The sequence below is a fragment of the Narcine bancroftii genome, chromosome 3 (genome assembly GCF_036971445.1).
Source record: "Narcine bancroftii isolate sNarBan1 chromosome 3, sNarBan1.hap1, whole genome shotgun sequence".
NCBI classification, from domain to species: domain Eukaryota; kingdom Metazoa; phylum Chordata; class Chondrichthyes; order Torpediniformes; family Narcinidae; genus Narcine; species Narcine bancroftii.
In genome coordinates, this window is record NC_091471.1 from 287,215,244 (window position 1) to 287,242,862 (window position 27,619).

General features: G+C 46.6%; 1 protein-coding gene across 2 annotated transcripts in view; it reads right to left on the reverse strand.

The window, feature by feature from the left end:
- Nucleotides 1-11,935: 11,935 nt before the first annotated feature.
- plppr3a (phospholipid phosphatase related 3a) overlaps nt 11,936-27,619 on the reverse strand; it is a 68,193-nt gene continuing 52,509 nt past the window's right edge. For both annotated transcript variants that reach the window (XM_069922977.1, XM_069922978.1), the window contains exons 6-8: nt 21,780-21,837; nt 20,369-20,542; nt 11,936-15,329 (exon numbers count right to left, since the gene is read on the reverse strand). In XM_069922977.1, the coding sequence (XP_069779078.1) occupies nt 14,037-15,329; nt 20,369-20,542; nt 21,780-21,837 (1,525 nt within the window). In that variant the 3' untranslated portion in view covers nt 11,936-14,036. The remainder of the gene's footprint in view (nt 15,330-20,368; nt 20,543-21,779; nt 21,838-27,619) is intronic.

The following is a 27,619-nucleotide window of genomic DNA, read 5'->3' on the forward strand; positions in this document are numbered from 1 at the left end:
TATGAAATCATCCCTCAAAGGAATAGAGCCTCATCCTGCTCAACCTCATCCCAGAGCTCAGTCCCCTGAGTTCTGGCAACATCCTAGTAAATCTCCTCTGCACCCTCTCCTTTCAGTACCGTGACCAAAACTCGGGCAGGGCAGAAGGTGGGATTGCTTGGCAAAATAGAGACCATTTAGACTGCCACGTTGAGGTGTTACAACAGCTCCCGATGCCCTGTACCATCTTTTTGCCCACTTGTGATGCACCGTTGCTGCAGTTACGTGCAGTCAAACAGCAAGGTCCCAGCCCTGCAAGCATCACAGTCAAGAAACACCACGATGCACTGGACCACCATAGGAGACCCGTCTCCGAGTTGCACACTATTCTAACTTGGAAGCGACCTGGCCATCCTATCTCAATGCTGGGTCTCAAACCTGGAATTTCCTGCCTCACCACATTAGAGCAGCCCTTCCCGCACTGAGAGTGAGGGGTTCATGACAGTAGTTCACCAGCTTCTCAAAGAGAAGGAAGAATTGACAGAACCTGCTGACCTGGTCTGTGTGGCATATCCTGAGAACAGATAGAAAACCTAAGCCAGGCCTGTCATGCACTTGGATATTGAGGCACCATCGATTACCCAAAGACCGAAAGTTGCCGGGACTGAAGGCTCTTATTTACAAGAGATGGCCAATCCCAGTGTTGGTCGCTCACACTGAACCGGGCTCGGACTGGGGTCAGACTTGTGGCATGACAGCCTATATGGGGAAGAAAGGGGGAGGAGTCATAAGCCAGCAGGGTCAACCAGGAAAGGTACCGTGACAAAGATGTACAATTGTGGTTTCACCACATCTATCATTTTCTCCTTCCAATACAATGTGGAGGTTTTTGATTGCAACTCAGATGACAAGTACCTGTACCTCCAATTACTTGCCATTCAATTACAAGGTTTTTATCTAGTTATCGGCCTTCTGTTCTTACTGTCGATGTTTGTTGGCTTTCAAGGCTTCTTTTCTCACTGTTTGAAATGGAAATTGATTTATAAGACAAAGATAGCTAGATTTTTTTTTAAATTTTAGAGATATAACACAGTAACAGGCCCTACTAAACCCATACATCCTTGGAATGTGGGAGGCAATTGGACCACCTGATGGAAATGCACGCGGTAACAGGGAGAAGAATGCACAAACTTCTTTTGGCTCGCGGTAGATTCAAACTGTGGTTGTCGGAGCTAACTGTGCGCACACGGATGTTAAATCGCTCTCTGCGTTAGATCACACAGACACACTGGACCAAAAATGCATTACCAAAACATCGCAGATATTTGGCCCTGAGTTTAGATGTGGGAGTAATGATATGTTATACAAACCGAGAAGAGCCCTTTGTGATCATTGATATTAGATTCTGCGGGGAATTTTTTTGTTCTTGTTAACTGCCCACACAGGAATGAAAATTGGTAATTGTTGGTTATTTTAAAATGTTCTACAGAACGTGACAGCAGCTCTTCTAATTCCTTAGGACAAGTGTGTAATTTCACTGCTTGGTTGCGTTAATGCAGGTGCGTGGAAATTTATCCAAAAAATCTCAGAAAATATTTCCCCCAGCCATCGCTGTCTTTTTGGTTGGGTCCATGGAACAATCTGCATTGCAAGTCTACACAGGCAAGGCTCCCCGAATTTTTCCATGACACTGACAATTACATTGGTGTTGTCTCCAATACCCATGATGAGCTCACCAATTTTATCATCTTCTATCCTGCTTCAAATTCACGTGGTCCATATCCAGGACCTCTCCCCTCTTCAATCTCCCGAGACAGACAATCTACCAACTGCGGTGATATGTATATAGTGTTCTGTGCTGCTCTGTGTATAAGTGGCTGGCCCGCCCACTGATGACTCAATCCCCTGTAACCCCTCCCCCTGTGACCAGGCCATAAAGGTTGACCTCACTGCCCCCTTCCATTTATTGGAGCACATGGAGTTGGGCCAGCTGAAATCTAATGTGTATTAAAGCCTTTTGGTCCTCATTCAGTCTTTGGAGTCATCGATAGTGCGGATCAATTTAATACACATTTATTTTCCACACGGGATGGACAAGCTGCTGAGACCCTACTGCCTCAAAATCGATCCACAGATGCCCAGAGCTGCTGAACAGTACGAGCAGTGGATTGTCTGCTCACAAACTTCCTTGAAGTTGCAGTGGGCCTTGTGGACTCTGACGAGAAGAAATTCAAAGTCCTGCAAGCTAGAGTTGGCCACCAAGTGTACCTGGAGATACAGAAGTGCATGACCTACCCGGAGGCCTTGGCTAAACTCCGCAATCTCTACTGACCCCAGATGAACGTAGTGTACTCACAGTATCGACTGGCCTCGAGGAGACAGCCACCCGGTGAGTCCTTGCACAAGTTCCTCTGAGCACTGTACGACCTGGGGAGAGACTGCTGTGGCACTGCTAAAGCCCCCTTGCCCATAGCCCAATATGTGGAGGAGCTGGTGCAAGATGCCTGCGTGGCTGGAGTGAGGTCTGACTACGTTCATCAGTGACTGATCGAGGAGGACGAGCTGCCCCTGAAGAGAGCCTTCCAGCTCGCCAGGACCCTAGACTTGGCCCAATGCAATGCCAAAGAGATAGCTGGAAAGAACAGGGCCTCCATGTGCAGACCGCGGGCGCTCCCATGTTGGGACCCGATCCCACTGCCACTGCCGCCACGATCGGACACCTGGGGTGCCACGACTGTGGCCTGCAGAAACACCCCAACGACTCTGTCCAGCTACGGAGGCGACCTGCTCGGGGCACAGGAAGGAGGGACATTACCAGCATTTCTGTAAGTCCAAACCCTCCCTCCCCGGGCAGTGTGGTGTTGACGTCACATCCGGCCCAAACGGCTCGACCGCATGCGCGACTCAGGAATTGCCATCTTATGTAGCGTCTCCTCCACCCTCCTGGATGACATCACCTCCGCCTTCCACCATATGGCCAACATCACTTCCTTTTCCTTCCTCCGATGCGACAGTGTAGTCAACATGGAAGACTTGGCGGGCCTCCCCTCTGACAGCGATGATGATGACCCGACTCTGGCCTCCATAACTCTGAACCAGGGCAGCCCTCATCCGATCGCCCACTCGATATCCAGGACCTCTCCCCTCTTCAATGTCCTGAGACAGACAATCTACCGACTGCGGTGATATGTATATTCTGTTCTGTGCTGCTCTGTGTATAAGTGGCTGGCCCACCCACTGATGACTCAATCCCCTGTAACCCCTCCCCTTGTGACCAGGCCATAAAGGTTGACCTCCCTGCCCCCTTCATTGGAGCACATGAAGTTGGGCCGGCTGAAATCTAAGGTGTATTAAAGCCTATCGTTCCTCACTCGGTCTTTGGAGTCATTGATAGTGTGTATTACTGCCATCGTTTATAAGCCCACCACTTCACAGTGACCTTGACTGTACCTATTGCCACCCTGTTTCTGTAAGGACGCCAGTCCTTACCCTCGGTTCTTCTGCCTCCACTTCATCTTCTCCCAAAACAAGGTCTTCCATTCCAGGATACCAACGATTTCCTCCCCTCAACTCCCATCAATGCTGCCCTCACCTGCATCTCCTCCACTTCCTGCACATCCGCCCTCGTCCCATCACGCCCAACGCATTACCCTTGTCCTCGCCCACCACCCAACCAGCCTCTGCGTCCATTATTTTCCACAATTTCCATCACCCACAGTGGGATCCATCACCCACAGTGGGATCCACCACCAGATGCATTTTGTCCCCTCCCCTTCCCCTTCACTCCCTCCACGATTCCATCATCCACCTGTCCTTCCCTATTCAGCGCCCCGCAGGAACTGATCCCTGTGACTGCAAAAAAAAAGCTACACTTGTACCTCCCACCCTCCTCCCTACCACATTTCAGGGCCCCAAACAATCCTCCCAGTTGAAGCAATATTTTACATGTGAATTTGTAGGGGTTATTTACTGCATCTAGTGCTCCCAGCATGGCCTCTTCTACATCAGAGAGACTGGACGCAGAATGGAAGATGGTTTTGTTGAGCGCCTTCTCTCTGTCTGCTGCAACATCAAGGACCTCCCAGTGGCCATTCCACCAAATCCACACTCCAATGCCGCACTGACATGTCTGTCCATGGCCTCGCGCTCTGCCAGGTTGAGGCCATCCGCAAATTGGAGGAGCAACGCCTTATATTCCCTCTTGGAAGTCTACAGCCAGATGGCATCAATACTGACCTCTCCAATTTCTGATAGTCCCTTTTTCCCTCCCCTTTTTCATCTTTTCTCCCATTAATTTTTATGCTCGATTCCCCTGCTCTTCTCTTGCTCCTCCCCTCCCTGTTCCCCAATCCCTTCCTTTCCTTCCTCCAACCACAGTGCATCTTTCTCAGCCCTTACCCCCCCCACCCCCGCCTGCCCGCCATAACCTCTCAGCTCCCTTCCCCCTCCCACATGCTAACCTGTGTTTTCCCCCCCTCAATTTCCCCCTCCCCCAGCAATCTTTTTATTCGGGTTTCTGCCCGGTTCTGGCTATTCCCGATGAAGGGTTTTCATCAGGAATTTCCTATCGATCACCTTCCACAGATGCTGCCTGACCGCTGAGTTCCTCCAGCACTGGGCCTTGCTCCAGAGTCAACACTGGTTTAGCTGCTAACTCTGTGACTAATTGTCACACGATTCAATTTAAGCTTCCACTTTAAACGATTCATTGAACATCAGTGCAGTTTGCCATTTTCTTTCTTGCTTGCACCTGCAATGGATCTCAAACAAATTATTTTCAGAAACTGCCACGCGTCATGGTGAAAGTGTCTCTCTCTCAAAGGTTCCTCTTTGCAGAAGGAACGTTCATTTAAAACCCCTTAATTTGATTTTTTAAAAATCAACAAAATCATTTCAAAGAGTAGCAAGTCTCATCCTATGTTCATCCCTGAATTGATGTCTCTGCCAAGCAGATTATCATTGATCTCACTGCTTCTAACAGCATATTGCTGTGTGCAGGTTAGCTTCAGTGAAACAGAAGGGGAAAAAAAAATCACAAATATTTCTGCAGATACTGGAAATCTGAAATAAAAACAGAAAGCACTCTGTGGGTTAATGTGTCAGGTTGGAGACCCTTCATCGGAAATGGAAAAGACAAGTTGGGTTTAAGGTGCAGAAACAGTCAGGGAGAGATGCATCGAGCACAGGGAATATCTGTAGGACCAGGTGAGATGAATTCATGGGTGACGTTGCTTCTCTGTCTGTCTTCATAATTGCAGGACAATGGGACAGTTCATGCTGCAGTAAACGAGAGAGGAGCACATTCACCGATGAGCGACCTGAAGATGAGCTTTACAACAGGTGCACGCTCCTTCAGCAGGTCCTAATTGCCTGCTTGGCCCTCGCAGCATGATGGCTGGTTTTAATCCCAATGGAGAAAGCGAGTTACCCGAGGATAGAACATTCAGAATCCCATTTGAATAAAAAAAAGCCCAGACACTACTGTGTTTCCCACGATTTACTAACCCCAAACGTTCCCTGTAAAATGCTTCAGGGCTGCCCTGAAGATGGGAAATGCAGTGCGGTTCATGAATTTCTTGCAAACAAGCCTCACTGGTGCTGCCTCAGGAAAGAAGCCTGCATATTAAAGAACACATCCACCCCAGTCACACTCTCTTCTCCCCCTTCCCTTCAGGCAGAAGATGCAGGGGTTTGAAAACACAAGCCTCCAGATTGAAGGCTGTTAACAGCCTTTCAAATGGACCTCACATGCCTTGTACAGTTTAATGGTATGTTTATCTTTAACGCAATTCCCTACACAGTTGCTTTAATGTTACACAGTCCTGCATTGCTTAACGTCCACAATACGTTCTGTGAAATAGGATGTTATGCGATTTGGACATTGTGCGAACACCCTATTATAAACTTAGCAAAGCTACATGCGATACTGCAGTGTACTTGTATTGACGTGTAATATTTTTGAAAGATAAACAGAGAGATAACACTACAACACTCAAGAGAATGTGATACACGAGTCTGGATCCTGCTGCCTACGAGTTGAAGCATACAAATAAGAAGTTTACCGTATAACCATGTAAGTAGGGAAAGTTCACGTTAAAATATAGTACATACATAAGCCAGTAACAGACGTTTATTACGTCTATGTATTATATATGTATTATAGGTTATATATTTTCAATCCTCTTTTCAATCTTCTTCAGCATGATGCTGAAGCAAGCCATGAAAGACCTCAACAATGAAGATGCTGTTTACATCCGGTACTGCAAGGATGGCAGTCTCTTCAATCTGAGGTGCCTGCAAGCTCACACCAAGACACAAGAGCAACTTGTCCGTGAACTACTCTTTGCAGACGATGCCACTTTAGTTGCCCATTCAGAGCCAGCTCTTCAGCGCTTGACGTCATGTTTTGCGGAAACTGCCAAAATGTTTGGCCTGGAAGTCAGCCTGAAGAAAACTGAGGTCCTCCATCAGCCAGCTCCCCACCATGACCACCAGCCCCACCCCCCACCCCCACATCTTCATCGGGCACACTGAACTCAAAACGGTCGACCAGTTTACCTATCTCGGCTGCACCATTTCATCGGATGCAAGGATCGACAACGAGATAGACAACAGACTCGCCAAGGCAAATAGCGCCTTTGGAAGACTACACAAAAGAGTCTGGAAAAACAACCAACTGAAAAACCTCACAAAGATTAGCATATACAGAGCCGTTGTCATACCCACACTCCTGTTCGGCTCCGAATCATGAGTCCTCTACCGGCATCACCTACGGCTCCTAGAACGCTTCCACCAGCGTTGTCTCCGCTCCATCCTCAACATTCATTGGAGCGACTTCATCTCCAACATCAAAGTACTCGAGATGGCAGAGGCCGACAGCATCGAATCCACGCTGCTGAAGATCCAACTGCGCTGGGTAGGTCACGTCTCCAGAATGGAGGACCATCACCTTCCCAAGATCGTGTTATATGGCGAGCTCTCCACTGGCCACCGAGACAGAGGTGCACCAAAGAAGAGGTACAAGGACTGCCTAAAGCAATCTCTTGGTGCCTGCCACATTGACCACCGCCAGTGGGCTGATATCGCCTCAAACCGTGCATCTTGGCGCCTCACAGTTCGGCGGGCAGCAACCTCCTTTGAAGAAGACCGCAGAGCCCACCTCACTGACAAAAGACAAAGGAGGAAAAACCCAACACCCAACCCCAACCAACCAATTTTCCCTTGCAACCGCTGCAACCGTGTCTGCCTGTCCTGCATCGGACTTGTCAGCCACAAATGAGCCTGCAGCTGACGTGGACATTACCCCTCCATAAATCTTCATCCGTGAAGCCAAGCCAAAGAGAAGAGGTTATATATGCACTGTACCATTATACGCCTAGCAACACAATCACTTTGTAACCTTATGGGATCACGGGCGTATACGCAGTCGGACATTGCCTAAATGGACGTTACGTGGCACATGACTGTACTTTTACTGTACAATGCAGAGGTCAACTTGCCTAGATAGATTCAGATTCATTGTCGGAGTACATACATACAACCCTGAGATTCTTTTTCCTGTGGGTGAGACAGAATTACCACTAATTGGTAGTGCAAGAAAGAAACTGCACACAGTGTAAACATGTAAACAAATCAAGAATGGTAAATGACTGACTGCAATACAGAGAGGGAAAAAAAGCACAAAGAATAAACTGCAAAACTGAGATTCTCTGTTGAGTTTGTTGTTGAGTCTGATGGTGGAGGGGTGGCAGCTGGTCCTAAACCTGGTGGTGTGAGTCTTTTGGCATCTACACCTCTTTCCTGATGGCAGCAGCGAGAACAAACTACCCATGGTTAGCATGCCAAACAAAGCTATTCACGGTATCTTGTAACAATAATTCAATAAATTACCTGCCATATCTGCTCCTCAATCTTTTGCATTGATCCACCTTTTATTTTAAGTTTAATCAGGGTAGTTATTCATTATAATGACCACTGAGTAAAAGGAAACGTAATAAGTCCTCCCGATTAATTTGGAGACCTGGGGTGGAAAGTGTTGCACTGAGCTCTTCCGAGTAATAGATTTTTAAGTCAGTTCACTGATTCGCCGACAGCTCGTCATTTCTGCAGCTGAGAGGAGACGGTGTACACATAATGTGAGAGGCCACATGTGTCTGAAGGGGTTGCTCCTCAAGTTCTGCTGCCTTTCAGTCCCACGATCCTGATCTTCGGTGACTTAATGGGGGTGGTGCGTGTCGCTTGGAGGATCATGTGGTCAGTTTGCTCCCGGATCTGGCCAAGTTGGCCAATATTAGGTCTAGGCAGCAGACAGCCGAGGGTTCAACCTGGGCTGACTGCCTGCCCGTCATCCAGAGTTACGTCCTTGCCTGTAAGTCCCCTCAGCCTGTCCCGGTGCTGCCAATGTGGAAGTAGTACAGTTTATATCTGAATGCTTAAAGCTTTTGCTGTTAGAATTAGAAGGTAGCTTCTAATTATAAAATAAAGTCATATAGTGTGTCACAAAATGGCTGAACTCATTTTGCAAATTCTGCAGGAAACAGGTTGTAGACCTTGCCAAGACAAGGCTTGCATAAACATAATTAAAATTGAAATAAAGCTGGCATAAACATCATTAAACTTGTATCCTTCAAGGTAATGTTGATTATTTACCAGAAAAACACATATTGTACCATTCTTTTGTGTAAAATAAACACCAGAAAAGAGAGCTGAGAACATGATTTTTTATGGTAAAATTATTTCATGCAAAAGTGGGGGTCACTTCCACCCCTGACCCATTTGGAATTGTAAAATTATAGAATGAAATCTGTATTTTTGGAGTGAGAGCTAAAGGCTTCAAACAGGAGTCAGAAATGGACCTCTCCTTTAGCCTTCCTCAATTCCCCAAAACAAATCGACTATTACTGAAATAAGGATCTGTTTGCTTCAAAGTGATATTTTGCCATGTGTGTGTTATATTCTGCTGTCTAATTTTAGCGTGGGCTGACTTCCACATCAAAGCCCTCCAATTAATTCATGCCTCGGTTTCACAATCTTTCCAGTGTCTTGAGGTTATTTAGAATATGGAAGCCACCCATCACAAAAACCCCAGATTCAGCCCATCGAATCCACGCGGCATTCCCACCATATCCACGTGGTCCGCCCACCATTCCTACCAAATCCACATGACCCGCCCACCATTCCTACCAAATCCACATGGCCCGCCCACCATTCCTACCAAATCCACGGGACCCACCCACCATTCCTACCAAATGCACGTGGCCCGCCCACCATTCATACCAAATCCACGTGGCCCGCCCACCATTCCTACCAAATCCACAGCAATTCTGTTTGATAATCCCCAACATCCCCATCAATTCCCCCAGACTCTGACACTCACCTGTGCACGATGGGGTGTGGGAGCAATTGATAGGGTCCAAATCACCTACCAACCTGCATACCTGCGCAACGTGGGAGGATGCTGGTGCAGACAGGGAACCCATGCGATCACAACAATAGAAGGCCAACTCCTCACACACTGTACCTGAGATCAGGATTGAAGCTGGGACGAAGGAAATGTTGGGCGGTTAGGTCATTATCTTAAATACCATGAAATTATGAGTCAAATTGAAAAAAGTTTGAAATTACATGTTCAGAATTTACCACACCTCTTCCCCTCCCCCCCCCCCCCCCAAAACTCTCTGAACAATAGTATCGAAGTTGCTACCAAGTTAAATCTCTGGATAATAATCTACATGTTACCGCTCCTTCTGCAGTCTGTTGAGATACATGTTTGATACCTGAGCTTTTATTGATGCCTTTTAGATCCCCAGGGAACAGTGAGAGAGCCCATTGTTGTGAGCAAAAACACTGACCCTCTGCAACCCACTGGATGATCTCCAAAATATAACTGCATCGGTTTAAACACTTGGATGGAAACTCATTACAGATCCTGCGTTCCATTCGGACTGCTTTTCTAATCAAATATTTTGCCTTATTTTCTTGCAAGTAATGAGAGGCCTTTAAAATGGTCCTGCTTGCTTCCTCCATTTCAATCGTCATACCAGTTCTTCAAACCTAATCCTGTCTCGGCAGCATTGGTAGATTTATCAGCCGTGGCATGAACAGAAGGTTAGAATGTTTGCAAACAGTCTGCTGAAAAGTGAGCGGTAGCCCAGTCGAGCACTCAGCTGTCAGGGTTTAAAACCGTTCGAGAGATTTGAACCAAGCCAACCCTCAAGTGAGAAATGGGCAGAGTGGTGCACTCCTAGTGAAGCTATTTCTCAAGCAGGATATAATCCTGCTCTCAAGATCTGTCTAGTATACCGACTGGCCAATCAAGGTCACAAAAACAAACCATCCCTCTGTCACATTACGGTCCCTGTGTCTCTGTTGTACAGGACTAACGAGGTTCGACTTCCACGGAGGATGGACCACAATCTCCTTCCCAAGGGGCCACCAGCGAGCGACCTAGGCATTTTGAGAGGCTGGGAATTTCACGGCATTTCATTTAATTCTAGGTTTAATGAATTGGATTTCAATGCCTCAGTTGCTGTGGTAGCACAGTTAGTATGACACTACTACAGCACCAGCGGTCCGAGTTCGAATCGACACCGTCTGTAAGGAGTCTGTACGTTCTCCCCTGCGTGGGTTTTCACCGGGTGTTCTGGTTTCTTCCCCACCTTTGAAAACCGCCGGGGTTGTAGGTTAATTGGATGTAATTGGACAGCACAGATCTCAAAGGCCAGAATAGATTTAAATTTAAAAATAAAATTGAGCTGGTGACTGTTGCTGGTCTTGACATGATCACTCTAGCACTTTACTGTAACGTGGGCAGACCGTGTCACCTCATCTCCTCAATGAGTACAAAAGCAAGACTGCATTTTAAATTATAAGGTGAATAATTCATCTTGCTCATACAGGATACTATGCCCACTGTATATATTTGTATATATTTACATATAGTAGCAGTGATTGGCTGAGAGCCGTAGCCACGCCTACTGGCAGGTCATAAAGGGCTGCTCCTAACCAGACCCAGGTCAGTCTGGACTGGTCGACCTCGATGTACTACACTCCAGTCTTTTGCTATAAAAGCCTTGGTTTGAGTCAACAAGTCTGAGTCATTCGATGCGCTACAAGAGCCTCATTCAATAATCCATAAACCCGAACCTCAATGTTGTTCCAGCAGAGACAGAGAAATGTCTGTACAGTGCCTGCCGATGTGTTGGTGTGGCATAACTGGGTACAGAGAAGTACAGCTTCTGTTCTCCCACAAAAACATCTCAATATCCATACACATCCCTAAATAACCTGCCTTTCCAACATTTAACATGGCAAAGGCTGCCTATGGGTCTGTGCTCCTCCTCTTCCCCCCCCCCCCCGCAACCCCCATCATCTTGTACCAGCGCCTGCCTACATCTTGCTGAAGGGTTCAAGCCCAAACAGTTAGTTAATTATCTTTAACTTTGCTAATATCAAGGACACAGTTTGATCCACTGAGTTTCTCCAGTATTGTGTTTTTACTTCAAAGCTAAGGAATTTGACTGAACCACACAAGACTAGAAACTTGGTCAAAAGAGGTGAGGTTGAAAGGAAGTCAATGAGGCAGATGCAGCAAGGGTCCTGGAGAGAATCAGGCCTTGCGAAAACTGTGAACACAATTAGAAATGACAGTGTTGTCCCTCAGAAACAAATCCTACTTAATCCACTTGGCTCGGATTTTAAAATGACATTTATTGAACTCGCAATTAATTTTAGTTTGTTCCTGTCCAAGTGACACCTTCCAGGTACAAAATACTTCAGACAGTAGGGGCGACTAATATTATCACTGGCATTGCACAACAGATAGCATCACAAAATCAGGTGCATTATTCCTCACAGGTAATAACAGAGTTACTCTATAAACAGTAATCATTCAAACCACCATAAACAGAAGAGCTGCTTGGTACCAACAACCCCCCCCCCCCCCACCCGCCCCCAACATATCAGTAAATGCTTATTTACACAACCAAATATTTAAATACAAGGTGGGTGCCTTGTTCCGTTGTACTCATCTTGAATCTCAGCTTCCCACCACCACCTAGTTAGATTTAACCCTTTGTGGATATTCTTCATCTCCCAATGCAGTGTGCCAGCACTCATTAGATGCTCCATGGCTTCCCAATCCTTTGTCTATCCAACTATTCTACCTCCGCATACTTATTATAGGCTTCACACAGCACTGAATCACCCACACCCCCATCTCACAACCAGCCCTCCCATGATGAATCCCAGAATGAGTGAAACCGTGGCTGCATAACCCTTCCGAAGGTCCACACGGATGTCCAAGGGTTCACTCTCCACTTCAGGTGAACTGGCTTCACTCCCTCTAATGCTTTGAAATAAAACCAACAGTCATCTTGTATAACACAAACATTGAGCAGGCTAATATATTCAGAGTAAATATGGAGTAAACATTCAGTGTAGCTTTTGGAACAAACCAGTGACATTTATAAAAAATGGTTCTCAGGAGATTTCTAATCCTGATGATCAGGAGTTTTACAGGAAGTCGTTTAATCACCAAATGGTTAATCTGAAAGAATCAAGGCATCGTCCTAATTCTGTGCAAAATGGCCACTGCAGCCCTGAAGATAAAAACAGTTGGTTGCTCCATTGATCTGTCTTAATTTTCTGTCCCATCATTCAAAAGAGAGCACAGTTGGCAGAATAGATGGCTAGGAGTTGAATGCCCCCTCCAGTGTGGTCCTGACACTCAAGGTGAATCTAGACTGGACAGATTAAACAAGTGGCTGAGAATGATGTGAGAACATCACAGTGCTGGCATTAGAATGAGTTTTGGCATCTGGAATTGCTTAATCACGAGGTGCAAGGTTCATATATAACCATCTTCCCAGATAAAAACCACAGACAACAGCCATTGTCAACCACAGCACATTTGGTCTGGGCGGTAACATAGACTCCCATAGTTAGGCAATGTATGGCATTCCAATATATTGCTTGCATTTTGAAATTGGACAGTACCTGACCTGCATTAGGAGCTAACAATGTGTTTTCCAGTACGTCGGTCTCAACTGTTTCATTCTCTTCTGAATCAGTGTCCATATGGTCAAATTAATTCACAATTACTCTCACTTAAATAGAAAAGTGCTGGAAGTGTCGGAGTCGGGCAACACAAGGCGAGTTGATGATACAATTGTTGCTGCAGAATTTGAATTGAAACCAAAAGTGCTCATTTTGCATCTCCCTCTTGACTTGCTGTTGCCCGACAGTACCAGATCTATTTCACATTTCCTGTGTGAGCAGCTCTTGGCTTTTGTTTAGTTGGTCTGAATTCAAGAAAAGAGTTGAGTTTTCTTTTGCTAATTTACAATCAATAACAGTATTAATTAAAAGATTTTTGCACCAAGGTGCAATAGGGACCATCAGCGATGTCACACCAAACCATTTCTGTCGAGGATGGCAATAATTTGGCACAGATTAACTGGATCTCTTTATCCCTCTCTCTCTTTCTCCCCCCCATCCCCATGTATTCTGCAATGTCCTGTGCTTGGGACAGAATATTGACCAAGAAGCCACACCAAAAAAAAACAAATCACACCACTGGGAGAACGACAAATTACATTTCTTGTTTCTTCCCCAGTTTCTAATTTAAAACCACAACTTAAATGCTTGTCAACAGATCCAAAAGTCTTTAGTAGATAAGATCACAGTAACATGCGAGTTAAAACAACCCATTTTATCCAGGCCTCTTCAAGTAACTTAAGTGGCCGCTGGCCAGTCATTGGGTCACTACAGGGTTCTATCAAATGCAATTCTTTCAAAGCAAAGTCCAACCAATCTCTCTGAAGGTTGGATTATTTGAGTTTAGTGTCTACTTTGAGCCTGTCGGACTCGAGCGAGTCTACCGGTTTTGACAGGGGCTATTAACAATCAACTGGAAAGGACTGATCACAGGAATTCTGCGACAATTGCCCCTGTTGGGTTCAATGAGGGAACAAATTTCATGAATCGCCAAACAGCTTGGAACCGCGGTGAGTTACAGCTCAGAACAAGAGTTGTCACTCCAATTTCAAAAGGCCTGTCTAGTCTTTGAATCTTCTGTTGGCTTGAAGTTTCTTCAAGTATGCATCCTGATCACTATCAGTGGCGCATTCCCGCTCCCCTAGGTACATGGTGTTGGGCTTTCTCCTGAGAGTGGAGTCCCGGCTCGAGCCAATGGTCAGTGTGTCTGAATTGGTTTCGCCCCTCTCAGCCCCTGTGACGTTGATGGTGGCGACACTGCAGAAGCGTGCATCCTCCTGCTCGAGGTCACTGGCAGATGAAGCAGGGGAATTGCCATTGGTCTTGGCCGATCTGTAGCTCCTGTAGTCCCGATTCAGGTCATTGAGCTCATAAGCCTCATGGACATCCATGCTGCCCTGGGGAGACTTCCATTCCCAGGGCCCACCGCCATTCCCGGTGGAAACATGCACGACTGGATGGGATCCATGGGCATCCACTGTGACAATGCTGGAGGAGTCACGCTCAGAGGGAGATTTGTAGTGGGAGGATTCAGAGCTGCTGGATCCCTCTGAGTGCTTTGGTGTCACAGTTATCATGCCTTGCTGCTTTGACATCGCAATAACCTGCATGATGCGGGGCTGATTAGTAGGTCGTGGCACCCCTCCCTTTTCCGCCATGAGCATCCACTTAGCCCGCGCCGAGTTATTCTTGGGGGAGGTGCTGGCATTACCTTGGGTCTCTTCTGGGATGTGAACCAGCTGGGAGGTCCCGGGCCTAGACTGGATCAGAACCCGAGCACTGCTGGGCCTCTCTGAGTTCCGGGCCTGCACCATGGGGTACAGTGAGGAGGGGGTGGCCTCCTCTTGGTCAAACCCCGCACCCCTGAGCTCCAGAGCTGCCCTCATCTGGGGCTGCGACTGGCTGATGGTTGGGTCGTGATCCAGAGACATGCCATCGATGGACTTCTGCTTCCACTGGGAGATCAGTTGCTTGGAGCGAGAGGCATCCATCGAGACGTGGATGGTCATGTGGCGTCGGGCAGCCTCATCCAGGTTTGGGGTGTTGACACGGGGTAGGGTGTTGCTGAAGGTCACCATGTTCTCCTTCCCCATTGGGCTGCGGGGAGCCAGCAGCTCCACGTCAACGCTGGCCCGCTTCAAGCTGTTGAGGGAATTCTTCTCTCTTTGGGCCAACTGCTGTTCCAATCCATCAAGTCTGGGCTGAGGGTTCAGTTCATCCGTGCTGAGGGATTTATTCTGCTGATAGACCGAATCATGGCGGAGATGTGTCAGGGGCCTGAGCCCACCCTTGGGTGATGGCCTAGTGGGTGAGGTGTCCTCTGATGCCTTGAAGTTACCCACTGCGTGGAACCCCTGTGTGGGCAAAATAAGGAACTGCAGTTACTATTTTTCAAAGTTTAAAGTTATTGTCAGAGTGTGTCCATGACATTACATACAAGCCTGAGATTCTTCTCCCAGCAGGCCAGGCAAAATTTCTATGTATCCATAACTGTAAACTGTATTCAAGAAGAAAGTATAACAAAAGATACATGTGTAAAAAAATGTAAACTGAATGATTGTGCAATACATAAAAAAATATTCAGTAATAAATAATGTGCAAGTCCTTAAATGAGTCTCTGAGTCTGTTGTTTGAGCAACTGATGGAGGAGGGGTATCGACTGTACCTGAACCTGTCAGTACAGGTCTTGCAGCACCTGTAGCTCGTTCCTGATGGCTGCAGAGAGAACAGTGCATGTGCTGGGTGGTGTGGATTTATCATAGTTGACTCAAATTCTGTTTGAGCTTTGAACTTAGGAAAAGATTACATCTCCGGGAGATCTACATTAGTGGCAGTCAATTAGAGCCTTCTGCAGAACCCTGATTGAGCTTGAAATCTTGCGGGCCCCACCTTCTGCCTCCATCTAAATATCACTGGATTATCCCCACGACAGGATTTTCTCAAACCTTTAGCTTACAGTCCCCAGCAGGATGTGTGTGTGACCCTCAATGGATAAAGAAATCAGATTACTATTCTTTGGACAACAGAAGATTTGAGGGATGTTCTCATTGAAATGTTCAAGATCCTACAGTTGTTTGGCAGGATAGATGTTTCCACCACAAGGTGGAGAATCTCAAACGAGGGGGGCATAGCTATAAAATCAGGCATGGCCATTTAAAACCAAGTTGCGTCAGAACTTCTTGCAGGGAGTGGTGAATCTCTGGAATCTCCAGCCCTTGAGGGTCACTGGCAAGGAGGAAATAAGCACACTTTTGAAAAATGAACATTGAGAGTGGTGGGTGCCTGGAAGGCATGGCTGGGCATGGCGGATGGAGGCTGGTACAAAAAGGACACTCAAAATATGCCAAAATAAGTACATGGATGCAAGATTAACAGAGGGTTATGGGTATGAGTTGGAGAAAAAATTAGGTTGTTGTGGAGTAGGTTTGCAATTCTCGGAACAACATCTTGGGCTGAAGGGCCTGCACTGGGCTATAACATTTGATAGTGTGTGTGGGATAGGCATAGAAGAGAACAAAGACTGGACTAGTTCAGCCATGAGTCAGATTGAAAGACAGAATGGGCATGAGGGGCAGAGTGGAATCCTCCTTCTCCAACTTCCATAAAATTTTATTTTCTTGCCTCATTGAGTCCATCTAACCAAGTGTTGGGACTTCTCTTCATAGATTGGAGAGCTCAATTTGTGGGTCTAAGCAGGAACTTCTAGTCACTGACATATTCAGCACCTTTCCCATTCTTATGCCTGTCCTTGCCCTCATCCATTGTCAGTGGATGAGGCCAAAAGCAAGCATGAGGAACAACATATTCCTCCTCCTGGACAACCTTCAACCCAGTGGCATGAACATGGATTTTTTTTCTCTCATTTTTTGTATCCCTACCTCTAACTGGTTCCACTGTATCCATCTGTACTTACTCGACTTTCTTCTCCAACTTCCTAAATCCTTCCCCGCGGTGTCTCTCATGACCCATCTCTTCACCTCTCACACCTTCTATCCAGAACTCTATCACCTCTTGGCCCCTCCCCACCTTCTTTCTCCTTTTTATACATGTAAAATCACCATCCTTTCCTTTCGTCGATAAATGCTGACTGACCATTTCTACCCCTAGGTGGATTCTACCACCAGCTCATTGTTTGCCCAGGATTTCAGTATCTGCCCTCTTTAGAGTAGCTCAAAAGATGATCATAGCCAAAGGGTGGTAGTGGGGATGAGCCCTCACTGCGACACAAACGTGTGCATCTCAAACAGCCTCAGACAACCAAGTCCAACTCCTGGCCTTCATGTGCAGCATAGTACTTGCGCCCAGAGGAGCTGTTCTCACTGACAGGATAAGGGGCAAAGGTGGGCCACTGGTGCATTGAAACCAGTTGCTCCAGGCAGAGGGGGCTTGTTAACCACAGATGGGAACTCATCTAGGAGAGGGACAATTCCGATTTCAAACCTCCACTGCCTTGTAGCTCTACCCACTCATGGGAAAGGCTTTGGGAGTGAACCCCGAGGAAAGATCCGGAGTCGGAGTCCAGAAGGCAGTTGACTGCTGTACCCAGCACCAGCTCGACAACTCCTGCGAGGCTGCTGGCACCAAACTGTATCGACCTTCGTTGTCCCTTTGGACCTGTCATTAGCATGGTGGGAGACCATGGGCAACAGATAGATCTCCATATTAACTCATCCCTGGCTTGGGCCTTGGAAAGGCCACTCCAGCTACTACCAAAGGCAGAGTAACCATGGTCGATCACGACTGAAGGAGGCCACGCACACACCTTTAGAGAGAGTGCAAAATTTGGCTTAAACTTCCTCGTACAAAATGTGAAGGAGGTGAAAGTGATTAAAATGGTGAAGGGATTCAATAGGGTTAGGGGATTGAAGGCCGTTCTTATTGAAAGGTTCAAGAACCTGCAGCTCCTTTGCAGGATAGATGTTGAGTGGTTTCTTCAAGTTGGAGAATCTTAAAAGAGAGGACAGAATAAGATAAATTATTTCTGTACAAGACATTGGTGAGACCAAATCTGGAGTATTGTATGCAGTTTTAGTCACCTAACTAAAATATCAATAAGATTGATAAGTGCAGAGGAGATTTACAAGGATGTTGCTGGAACTTGAGAACTGAGTTATAGGGAAAGGTTAGACAAGTTAAGACTTTATTCACTGTAGTGTCAGAGTTTGAGGGGAGATTTGACAGAGATACGCAAAATTATAGATCAAGTAGAGGCAAGGAGGTTGTTTCCACTGAGGTGAGTCAAGAACTTAAGGGCATGGGTTAATAGCGAAAGGTGAAATGTTTAGGCCAACAGTAGGGGGGAATCCTCTTCATGCAGAGAGGGGTGAATGTGTGGAACAAGCTGACAACTATGGTGATGAATGAGGTCTTGATTTTGACATTTACGACAAGTTTGGACAGGAACATGGATGGGAGGGCTATAGCCTGGGTTCGGGTCAATGGAACTAGGCAGAATAATGGTCCTGTACAACTGCATGGAAGGGCCAAAGGGCCTGTTTTAGAGCTGAAGTTCTCTGGTTCTAGTGGGCAGGTCAGGAGAAGGAAAGCAGAGGGGTGGGGGGGGGGGGGGTGGTGGTGTGTGCGCGTGCATTCCAGTATCTCCTTAGTATCCCAGGAGGCTGACATTTTCAGGATTGGAATTGTTAAGATCCATTGAATGATGTACAGACCAGATAGTAAAATGGAATTGATCAGCCCCGATCTGAGGGAATATCAGAACAGCCTCACAGTGTGAAAGTGGCCTCCAGCTATTCAGTCGCTGGGAAGGATCCTTTTTGAGACCATTATAGATTTTGGTCTTCTAATTATCTACAAATTCCTTTTCAAAATGGAACTGCTAAGATACCAACAAGGTTTATGATCCCACTGATGTTTACAGTGGTGTGAGAACAAGGGTTTTGGGGGCTGAAAGTTATTACTATATTTACAGCTGTCAGGAAATAACTCTTTATGTCTTGTTCTATCCAAAAACCATTGATTAAAGGCCTGCTTCAATAAACAGGATAGTGCTCTAACATTTGCTTGGCTATAATTATCCAGGAACGTTCATTGCTTGTCACATCTAGATATATAATTAAGACCCAGAGCCTGCAATGTGAAGTGTTCCCCACAAGAACAGCTCATTGACAGACTTGAATTGTTTCATTCCGCAGCCTGTCAACCTGCTCCTTGGCGTACCTCAGGAAGGTACGGCTTTCGTTGAGCTCCTAATTGGACGTAGCCCTTACCAGAGGCACCACGGAGAAGAGGAAAGGCAGCAGGAACCTCTCGTCACAGCACTGCCACCCAGGATACAGGCAAGGCAGCAGAGATTCCTCTGACCCACCCTGTGGCGACCTGGAGGACAGGGAGCAAAGGGCCAGCTTCGTTTCATCTGTTCCCATTCTTGTTTGGACAAAATCCTCCTCCTGCCAGAATTCCAAATGATCCGAGATTCTATTCTTCATCGCCCAACGTTGTCAACAGACAAGCTCAGCAAAGTTCTAGCATCTACATTCTACAGTACAACTCAGGACCAGGCCCTTCAGCCCATCAAGTGTGTGCTTGATCAAGCCCCATCTGCCTGTGCCTGATTTGTATCCCCTTCTTCCCTGCATGTTCATAGGTCTCTTAAATGTCAAAATCATCATTCTTATATTCCATCATGTAGATTTTAACAAGATGCAACTTCCTCTAACCCAACCAGAAGAAAAATGTGGGTAGGGTTTATAGAGAACCAAAGTTGCAGCACTTATGATTTTTCCCAGTAGGACACCACTTTTGCGGATGTTGCACAATTTTTGGAATGGCATGTGCGTGTGAACAAAGTAACAGTATTTGGAAATATTAAGGACACTTCAATAGTTCCTCAAGATGTAAAGTCATTGTCTCAAACCAAAGGGTTTGGATAGGATATGGAGGGATCTGGTCTGGATGCCGCTCAGTGAATCTAGGCAGAATAATAATTTGGACGTTTTCTGTGCTGTACTGTTCAGTGGTTCTACAACCTTCTCAAACCCAACAGCTCCCCATGCAACTTAAATTTCAATGTAGACATGTAGCATTTCAGCTCATGAGACCGTGATGCCCAATTTACACCCAATTAACCTACAACCCCTGGTACATTTTGAATGGTGGGAGGACACTGGAGCCCTGGGGCAAACCCATGCTGACACGACGAGAATGTACAAACAGCACAGGATTCGAACCCCCGTCCCGATCAAGGCGTTGCATCTCTTTCTCATCTCCAGAGAGATGCAGGACTGGGGCACCTCTGTATACGCCTTGATGGGCAAACACATTTAGTATATTTCTGTACGGGGGTTCACTTTCCTCAGCGGGCCCACAGTGTGAATGGGGAGTCCCAGAAGACATGCCTCTGCCTGGCACAAATGCCAGCTTTATCACCACTCACCAGGTAGGCAGCGATCCCAGCCCCAATGCTGAAGCCCACGTACACGTCGAGGGGGTGACTCCTGTACTGAGTGATCTGGGTCAGGCCACAGATCCCTGCTGCAATTGCAAAGGCAAACACCAGAACCGGCTTCAGCAGCTTGGTGCAGTCAGATATTGTGGAGTTAAAGTACATCTGAAAGACAAGAACAGGAGACATCAAGGAGGTTATTCAATCAGATCACATGGATCTACATCTCGATTCCAAATCCCTCAGCTCTTCGTCTAGACTTCCATCTAAAATCTGGGCAAGTCCAAATTCAAAGCTCAAAAACACCCACCCTTCCAGGACAGAGAAATCCAGATTATTGCCATATGGCAACAGGCCATTTCGGCCCATGAGTCCATACCACCCAATTTCCACCCAATTCACCGACAACCTCGTACGTTTCAAATGGTGGGTTGGAAAACCCACGCAGACACGCGGAGAACATACAAACTCCTTACGGACAGTGCAGGATTTGAATCTCATCCTGATTGCTAGCTCTGTAAAGGCGTTGCACTAACTGCTACACCAACCATGCCGTCATCATGAAAAATTATTTCCTGATTTATGATCCTGATAAATTGGTCTCTACTTGGTGCATCATTCTCAATTTTCCAACCAGTAACCAGGTTATATAAATATCATAATAAATCATTACTTGATGATCCTGGTGGATGTCTGCCTCTGGGTCCCATAGGTTCCAGCCCTCCAATAACTCACGAGTCCAAGGAGCAGTAATGCCATGGGATTGGACAAGGCAGTGGAAGGGAGAGCAGGAGTTAGAGAGGGGAGTGGATGGGATGGGTGGAGAGCGCAATTGTTCTTCCTCCGGCCCACCGCTTTATTCAACAGGAGGTCCTCGGACCACCCAGGGGCTGGATCAATCTCTCGAGGCCGAGAACATCTACACCCGGACAAACACATGACAAGGACTCAGATCAACAGTATTAAACAGCAATGATAAGGGGAAAGACTGGGATGAGTATGATCCCATGCGACAGGCATGGACCAGTACAATCTGATCCCACAGGGTGGGAGTGGGGACATGCGGTGTGATCCACGGGGACTGTGAGAGGGCACCCTAACCCTAACCCACAGGGAGGACGGAGGAGAATAGTGTGATCCCACAGGGAGAGCGAGGGGGCACAGTGCGATGCCACAGGGAAGGCAAGAGGGGCACAGTGCAATGCCACAGGGAGGGCGAGAAGGGCTCAGTGTGATCCCATAGGGAGGGCGAGGAGGAACAGTGCAATCCCACAGAAAGGGAGAGGGGGAACAGTGCAACCCACACAACAGGAGCAAATACAGGCATTTTAAAGGAAACTGGAACGTTGGTTATATATTGCATTGCACTGATCCCCACATGTATCCAGAAGTAGAGACTCACCGAGATGTAGACAGCGGCAAAGGCAGAGATTGTGGCATGCTGAGATGGAAAGCTCTTCCTGCAGAGAAAAACAACAGTGCTCATCTGGAGAGATCCTCAAGGTAGGACATATACTGTAAATAGTCAGGCACAGAGGAGCGCGGTAGAAACAAGGGATCTGGGAATACAGAGTCACAATTCCCTGAACGTGGCATCACAGGTAGATGGGGTTGTACAGAGAGTTGGGATGTTGTGGAGAAGTTCTACAAATCCACAGGACCAGAAGTGTGCCAGAGAGGATCACTGGAGTCTCCCTCGCCCCCAACTTCCCCCCCCCCCCACCCCATTGATATGATCCACTGGGATCATTGTCTGAAGAGGGTGTGCAAAATCATTGAGGACCCCTTCCACCCTGCACACAGCTGCTCTTTCAGCTGCTCCCGTCAGGGAAGAGATCCTGGAGGATCAGAGCCAGCACCACCAGGCTGAGGAATAGCTTCTTCCCACGGGCAGTGAGAATGCTGAACGACTAACCCTCCGAGACTCTCATTTGTACATTTATTTTTATAGATACAATACTGGTCCTGCATATGTATTGTTTGTCTGTGAGTGTGTTATGTCTGGTTGTGTGTCTGTAGGTTTTGCTCCGAGTACCGGAGAACACTGTTGCATCAGGTTGTACTTGTACAATCAGATGGCAATAAATTTGACTTGACTACAACACATTAGTAAGGCCAAATTTGGAGTATTGTGTCTAATTCTGGACATCTAACTTCAGAAATGATAAATCCAATTACTCTGACTCTCTCCTAATTAAGTTCAAAAGTGTCCCAATGGGCATATGAAGAAGTGCATGGTTAAATATATAGGTGACTGCAATATTGGTTAGAATGGGTGCCTAAAGCTGTGGTGCCTCTATAAACAGAACTCGAATAAGATAGACTGATGTACTATATACATCTGTTACATGATCCATATATTTTGTTTGTATGTTCATATAATTGGACTGTGTTTATTTGTCATCAGGCCAGCTGAGATGTGAAAAGTTTGGTTTTGTGTGCTATCTGGGTAAGTCAGCCTTTACTTAACTACAATGGTTAGTGCAAAAATAAAACTCAAGTGCTGAGTACAGTGTTACAGAGGGAAAAGAGTTAAAACAGTGCAAGGGTCACCCTTTCCTCCCCTGTGAAACTGAGTCTGGTCCAGAAGGGTTCCCCAACTCCCAGAGAAGGTCAGTAACATTTCCAATAGCAATACCAAGCATCAGCTGCTGGAAATTCAGGGCCAGCTCCTCCTGATTTAACACAGTTCATTCTCATATTTCAATATCTAAGGCAGCTTCATAATGGATGGAACATTGTGAACAGATACTTCTCGCTACAGCCCTCCCCATTAGTAAATATGAGAGTTTAAGTAAAAATGCAACACTGGACCCAAACAATGCACTTTATGTGGCAAAGATACAGAACCGACCCTTCGGGCTTGAGCCCTTCATCAAGGTATGAGCAAAATGTAGGCTAGCGTCTGAATAAAATGATGGGCGGTGGGAGAATGGGGAGTGGTCCAGCCAAAACCAGAAAAGTCAACGTTAGGGCCATCCTGTTGGAGACTGCCCAGATGAAATATTAGGCGTTCCTCCTCCAATTTATAGGTGGCCTTGGTTTGGTAGTCCATGAGGCCATAGACAGACATGTCCGCACAGGGGTGGAGTGCAGATTTGAAATGGTTGGCCACTGGGAGATCCCTGTCATTGCCGTGGACAGAGTGAAATGATCTTCCAGTCTTTCTGATGCAGATTCACAGTGATGAGCAGCTTCATTTCAACACGAGAGTTTAGCTCAAGGCAAAGTAAAGCATTCCTATCTCTATTCAAGACCATCTCAAAATGTGGTGAGGTGCAAGGTCCATTTACACCCAGGGTACACCTCTGTTGGTTTACCTAATGTCACATTTTGAAAGATAAAAGCAGCAGACGGAAGAAACAATGGGGAAGCTCCCCATGTCCTAATCCATAAATGCAAGGTAAATGGTAACAGACGGTCAGACCAGTCACACACACACACACACACACACACACACACACACACACACACACACACACACACACACACACACACACACACACACACACACACACACACATTCAGACATGCACATGCATATGAACTCATCCCTACGCATTTCCACCTAGGCATGCATGCACAGGTACATACAGTCATATTTAGAAGATTTAATTTCAATGTCTGTGGGGCATCCCAATCTAAAACCAACTTTTGTAGTTGGTGCGTTGTGTGGCAGAAATAAGAATTTCAACACATCTATACATTGTACTTGAGTATAAACTCATCATCAACACTCCCGCCATTACTGCCGGCAGCTTCAAAATCATCTACCAAAAACGCTGGACCTCGATTCATTCAATTAATAAGACAAATTGTTTTCAAATAAAGTTTATCAGTGCTCTCATCCCCAGTGGCAATCACAAACCTGTACTCACAGTTGCAGCATGGGGTGGGCACGGTTACCATTGCGGTGAGCACAACGTTATTGCAGCGCCAGAGACCTGGGTTTGAATCCAGCACTGTCTGTAAAGAGTTTGTTCGTTCTCCCCGTGGGGTTCCCCCGGTTTCCGCCCACCCTTCAAAAAGGTACGGGATTATTAGGTTAATTGGGTGTATTTGAATGGCACAGGTTTCATGGGCCAGAAGACCTTCTGCCATGTCATAATTTATAATTTATTTAACTTAAGATGGGGTGGATTCCTGGATGCCATGGTGAAACAAAGAGTTCTTCAAGCAAATCAATTTTTTAAAATTTTAGATTTAAAAAAATCTAGACACACAGCACATTAACAGGCCATTTCAGCCCACGAGTCTGTGTGGCCCAATTTACACCCCATTAATTTATACCCCAATACATTTCAAATGGTGGGAGGAAACCAGAGGTTCAAGATTCAGGCCCCAGTCCCCATGGCTGCCACTGTGAAGGGATCACGTTTTCCCCATGGTTGGGAAAGGATAAGCTCAAGAAACTGGAGCCACAGTGAGATATGATACGAGTTCAGACCTTTCATCCCATAGACCCTCCATACACCTATTTCCCCACTAACCCAACATTATTCTCCAATCCTTTTTAGACTGAAAAGCCACGTTATTGCCGAGTATGTGACCCGTCTCTGGAAGCCGGCTTGCTTGTTCACACAGAACTGAAAAAAACCAGCTCCGTAAGTCCAATACGCTCAATTGCTGAGACTGCCAGCCTTGGTGGATTGAAGCCAGGTAAGTCTAGACGCCCCCCATCCTCCAATCCACCTCTGATGCTCTCACACAGCACTCAAAAGGCAGCTAAGACCCAGCTTTCAAACACTGCAAAAGGGGCTAAGTACCATCTCCTGCCCCCTCTCCCACTTCACGTACTACCATTCACCCACACACTATGGTCAATTTACATCCCACACATCTTTGGGAAGTGAGAGGGAACCCACACATGTACAAGGTAAGGATTGAGCCCTGGTCTCCTGATCTATGGGGCAGTGGCTCTCCCAGTTGGGTTACGGGGCTGTGCACAGAAACATCCAAGGAAATGGAAGCTCTTTTCACAGAGGATTGACACTAGTGAAAGAATTAGAACTGCATGGAGATGGCTTAGCCAGAGGCTGATCCTTACTGCCAGAGCCCCAGTCTTGCTGAAACACAAGAAAGACTTCATTATTATAGGTTCCAATTGTCTCAAAGAGCATGCAATGGAAAATCAATTCTCCTTAATATATCCCTTTCTCTGAGAACAAGAATAACGCAAGGCTAGCTGGCAATGCACATAATAATTAAGCTGCTGGCTTGGCTGTGTAAGAGCAGTCATTACTCTTCCTTCTGACGTAAAGCTGGGATCTTCATGCCAAGGGCAGGTGGAGAACTGTGGCCGCTTCATTGCACCAGTCCCACTGCAAAGCATTCACACTCAGCTGAACTGAAGAATGGAAGGTGTTAGGACAGTTAACCAGTTGACAATGCCTCATATCCCCAGGACTGATCCCAGGCATGAGAGAGTTAACACACGAGGAATGCTTGAGAGTTCTGGGTCTGTATTCCCTGGAGTTTGGAAGGACAAAGGGGGAATCTCATCACAACATCCCGAATATTGAAAGAGGGCTTGGAGAACTCTTCCAGAGAGTCTGGGACCAAAGGCCACAGCCTCAGAATTAAAGGACGTCCCTTTTGAACAGAGATAAAGAGAAATTTCTTCAGCCAGAATCTGCAGAATTCATTGCCACAGATGGCTGTGGAGCTCGTCCACGAGTACATTTAGAGATTCTTGATTAATAAGGAGTTTAAAATTTTAATTTAGACACACAGAACAGTAACAGGCCATTTCACTCCATGAGTTTATGCCATCCAATTCAGACCCAATTATCTGACCCCAGTATGTTTCAAATGGTGGGAGGAAACCGGAGCCCCTGGGGTGGGGGGGGGGGGGCGAAGAACCCACACAGATAGGAGGAAAATGTACAAACTCCCGACAGGACTTGAACCCTGGTCCTTATCGCTGGCACTGTAAAGGCATTGTGCTAACCACTACGGCAAACGTGTTTTCCCAAACCATCAAAGGTCATGGGGAGAAGGAAAGTGAATGGCAGAGAAGGTTCGATGGTCATTCCAAATGGTCTAATTCTGACTCTTGTGGTCCAATAAGAAGGATTCACTTTATTCTGGAGACCCACAGGAGTCTGCAAATGCTAAAGTCAAACTGCAAGAGGAACTCAATGGGTCAGGTGGGAGAAAATGAATGGTTGGAACAAGGTTGGATAGATTTTTACATTGGGGAAATAAGGGATATAGGGAAAGGGCAGGTAGGTGGAAATAAGACTATTATTAGGTCTGCCATGGTGGAACAGGATCGATGGGCTGGGTGGCCTACTCTTGCTCCTATATCTTGTATTGATGTTTAGGCCCAAGGGTCAGCCCATTCTTTTTTTCCGGTCGACGCTGCTCGACCTCTTCAATTTATTCTGCTTCCCTCCCTTCACGGGGGTTCCCCAGCGGCCCCCAAGCTCACCCTTCCCCTGCCTCTTCTTCAAATCTTCCTAAAGATCACCCAACTCCTGCTCTTTTCATCACACTCCCAGCGAAGAACCACTCAGTCTCCCTCACCATTCATTTATAATGTTCACCTTGCCTTCCCATCTGCCGTCTTCAGCCCCTTCTCCAAAATGGCACGTTTCCCCCGCACTCTGCCTCTTCAATTCCCTCACCCTGTGCCAAATGTTTTCAATCACCCCCCCCCCCCCACCACCCCATCTTGACAACATTTTACACGAACACACATAAGAGGGCCCTGTCTGGCTGCATCATTGTGTGGTGTGGTATCTACAACGCATCAGACCAGAAGTCAGTATACAGCTGAGATCACCAGGGTCTCCCTTCCCTGATGTAGTGACAACATTTACTGGGAGTGTGGCTTAAATAGGGTTCAAAGAATTATTGAGAACCCTTTTGAAGTGCCAGTTAATGAAGTAGACAAAGGCGATGTGGTCAAACAATAATAATGGCTTTTATTAGCAGAAACTAATGGTACAACAATGAAAGACAATGGCTGCATACACAATTATACCCAAGGGGAGTGTCTTTAATGTTAGAGGTAATGCACGACCAATGTCAATAATGCAAGGCTAGGCAAGTGGAAGACTGACAGCTCAGCAGAGATTCACCACACCTTTCCATCCAGCCCACAGAATCTTTGACCTACTACCATCAGGAAGGAGGTACAGGAGCATCAAAATCAGAACTGCAGGCTGGGAAATAGCTTCTTCTGTGAGTTTGATGAATGGTAGGTATCCTGTAACTGAGTAAACCATTCCAGAATAT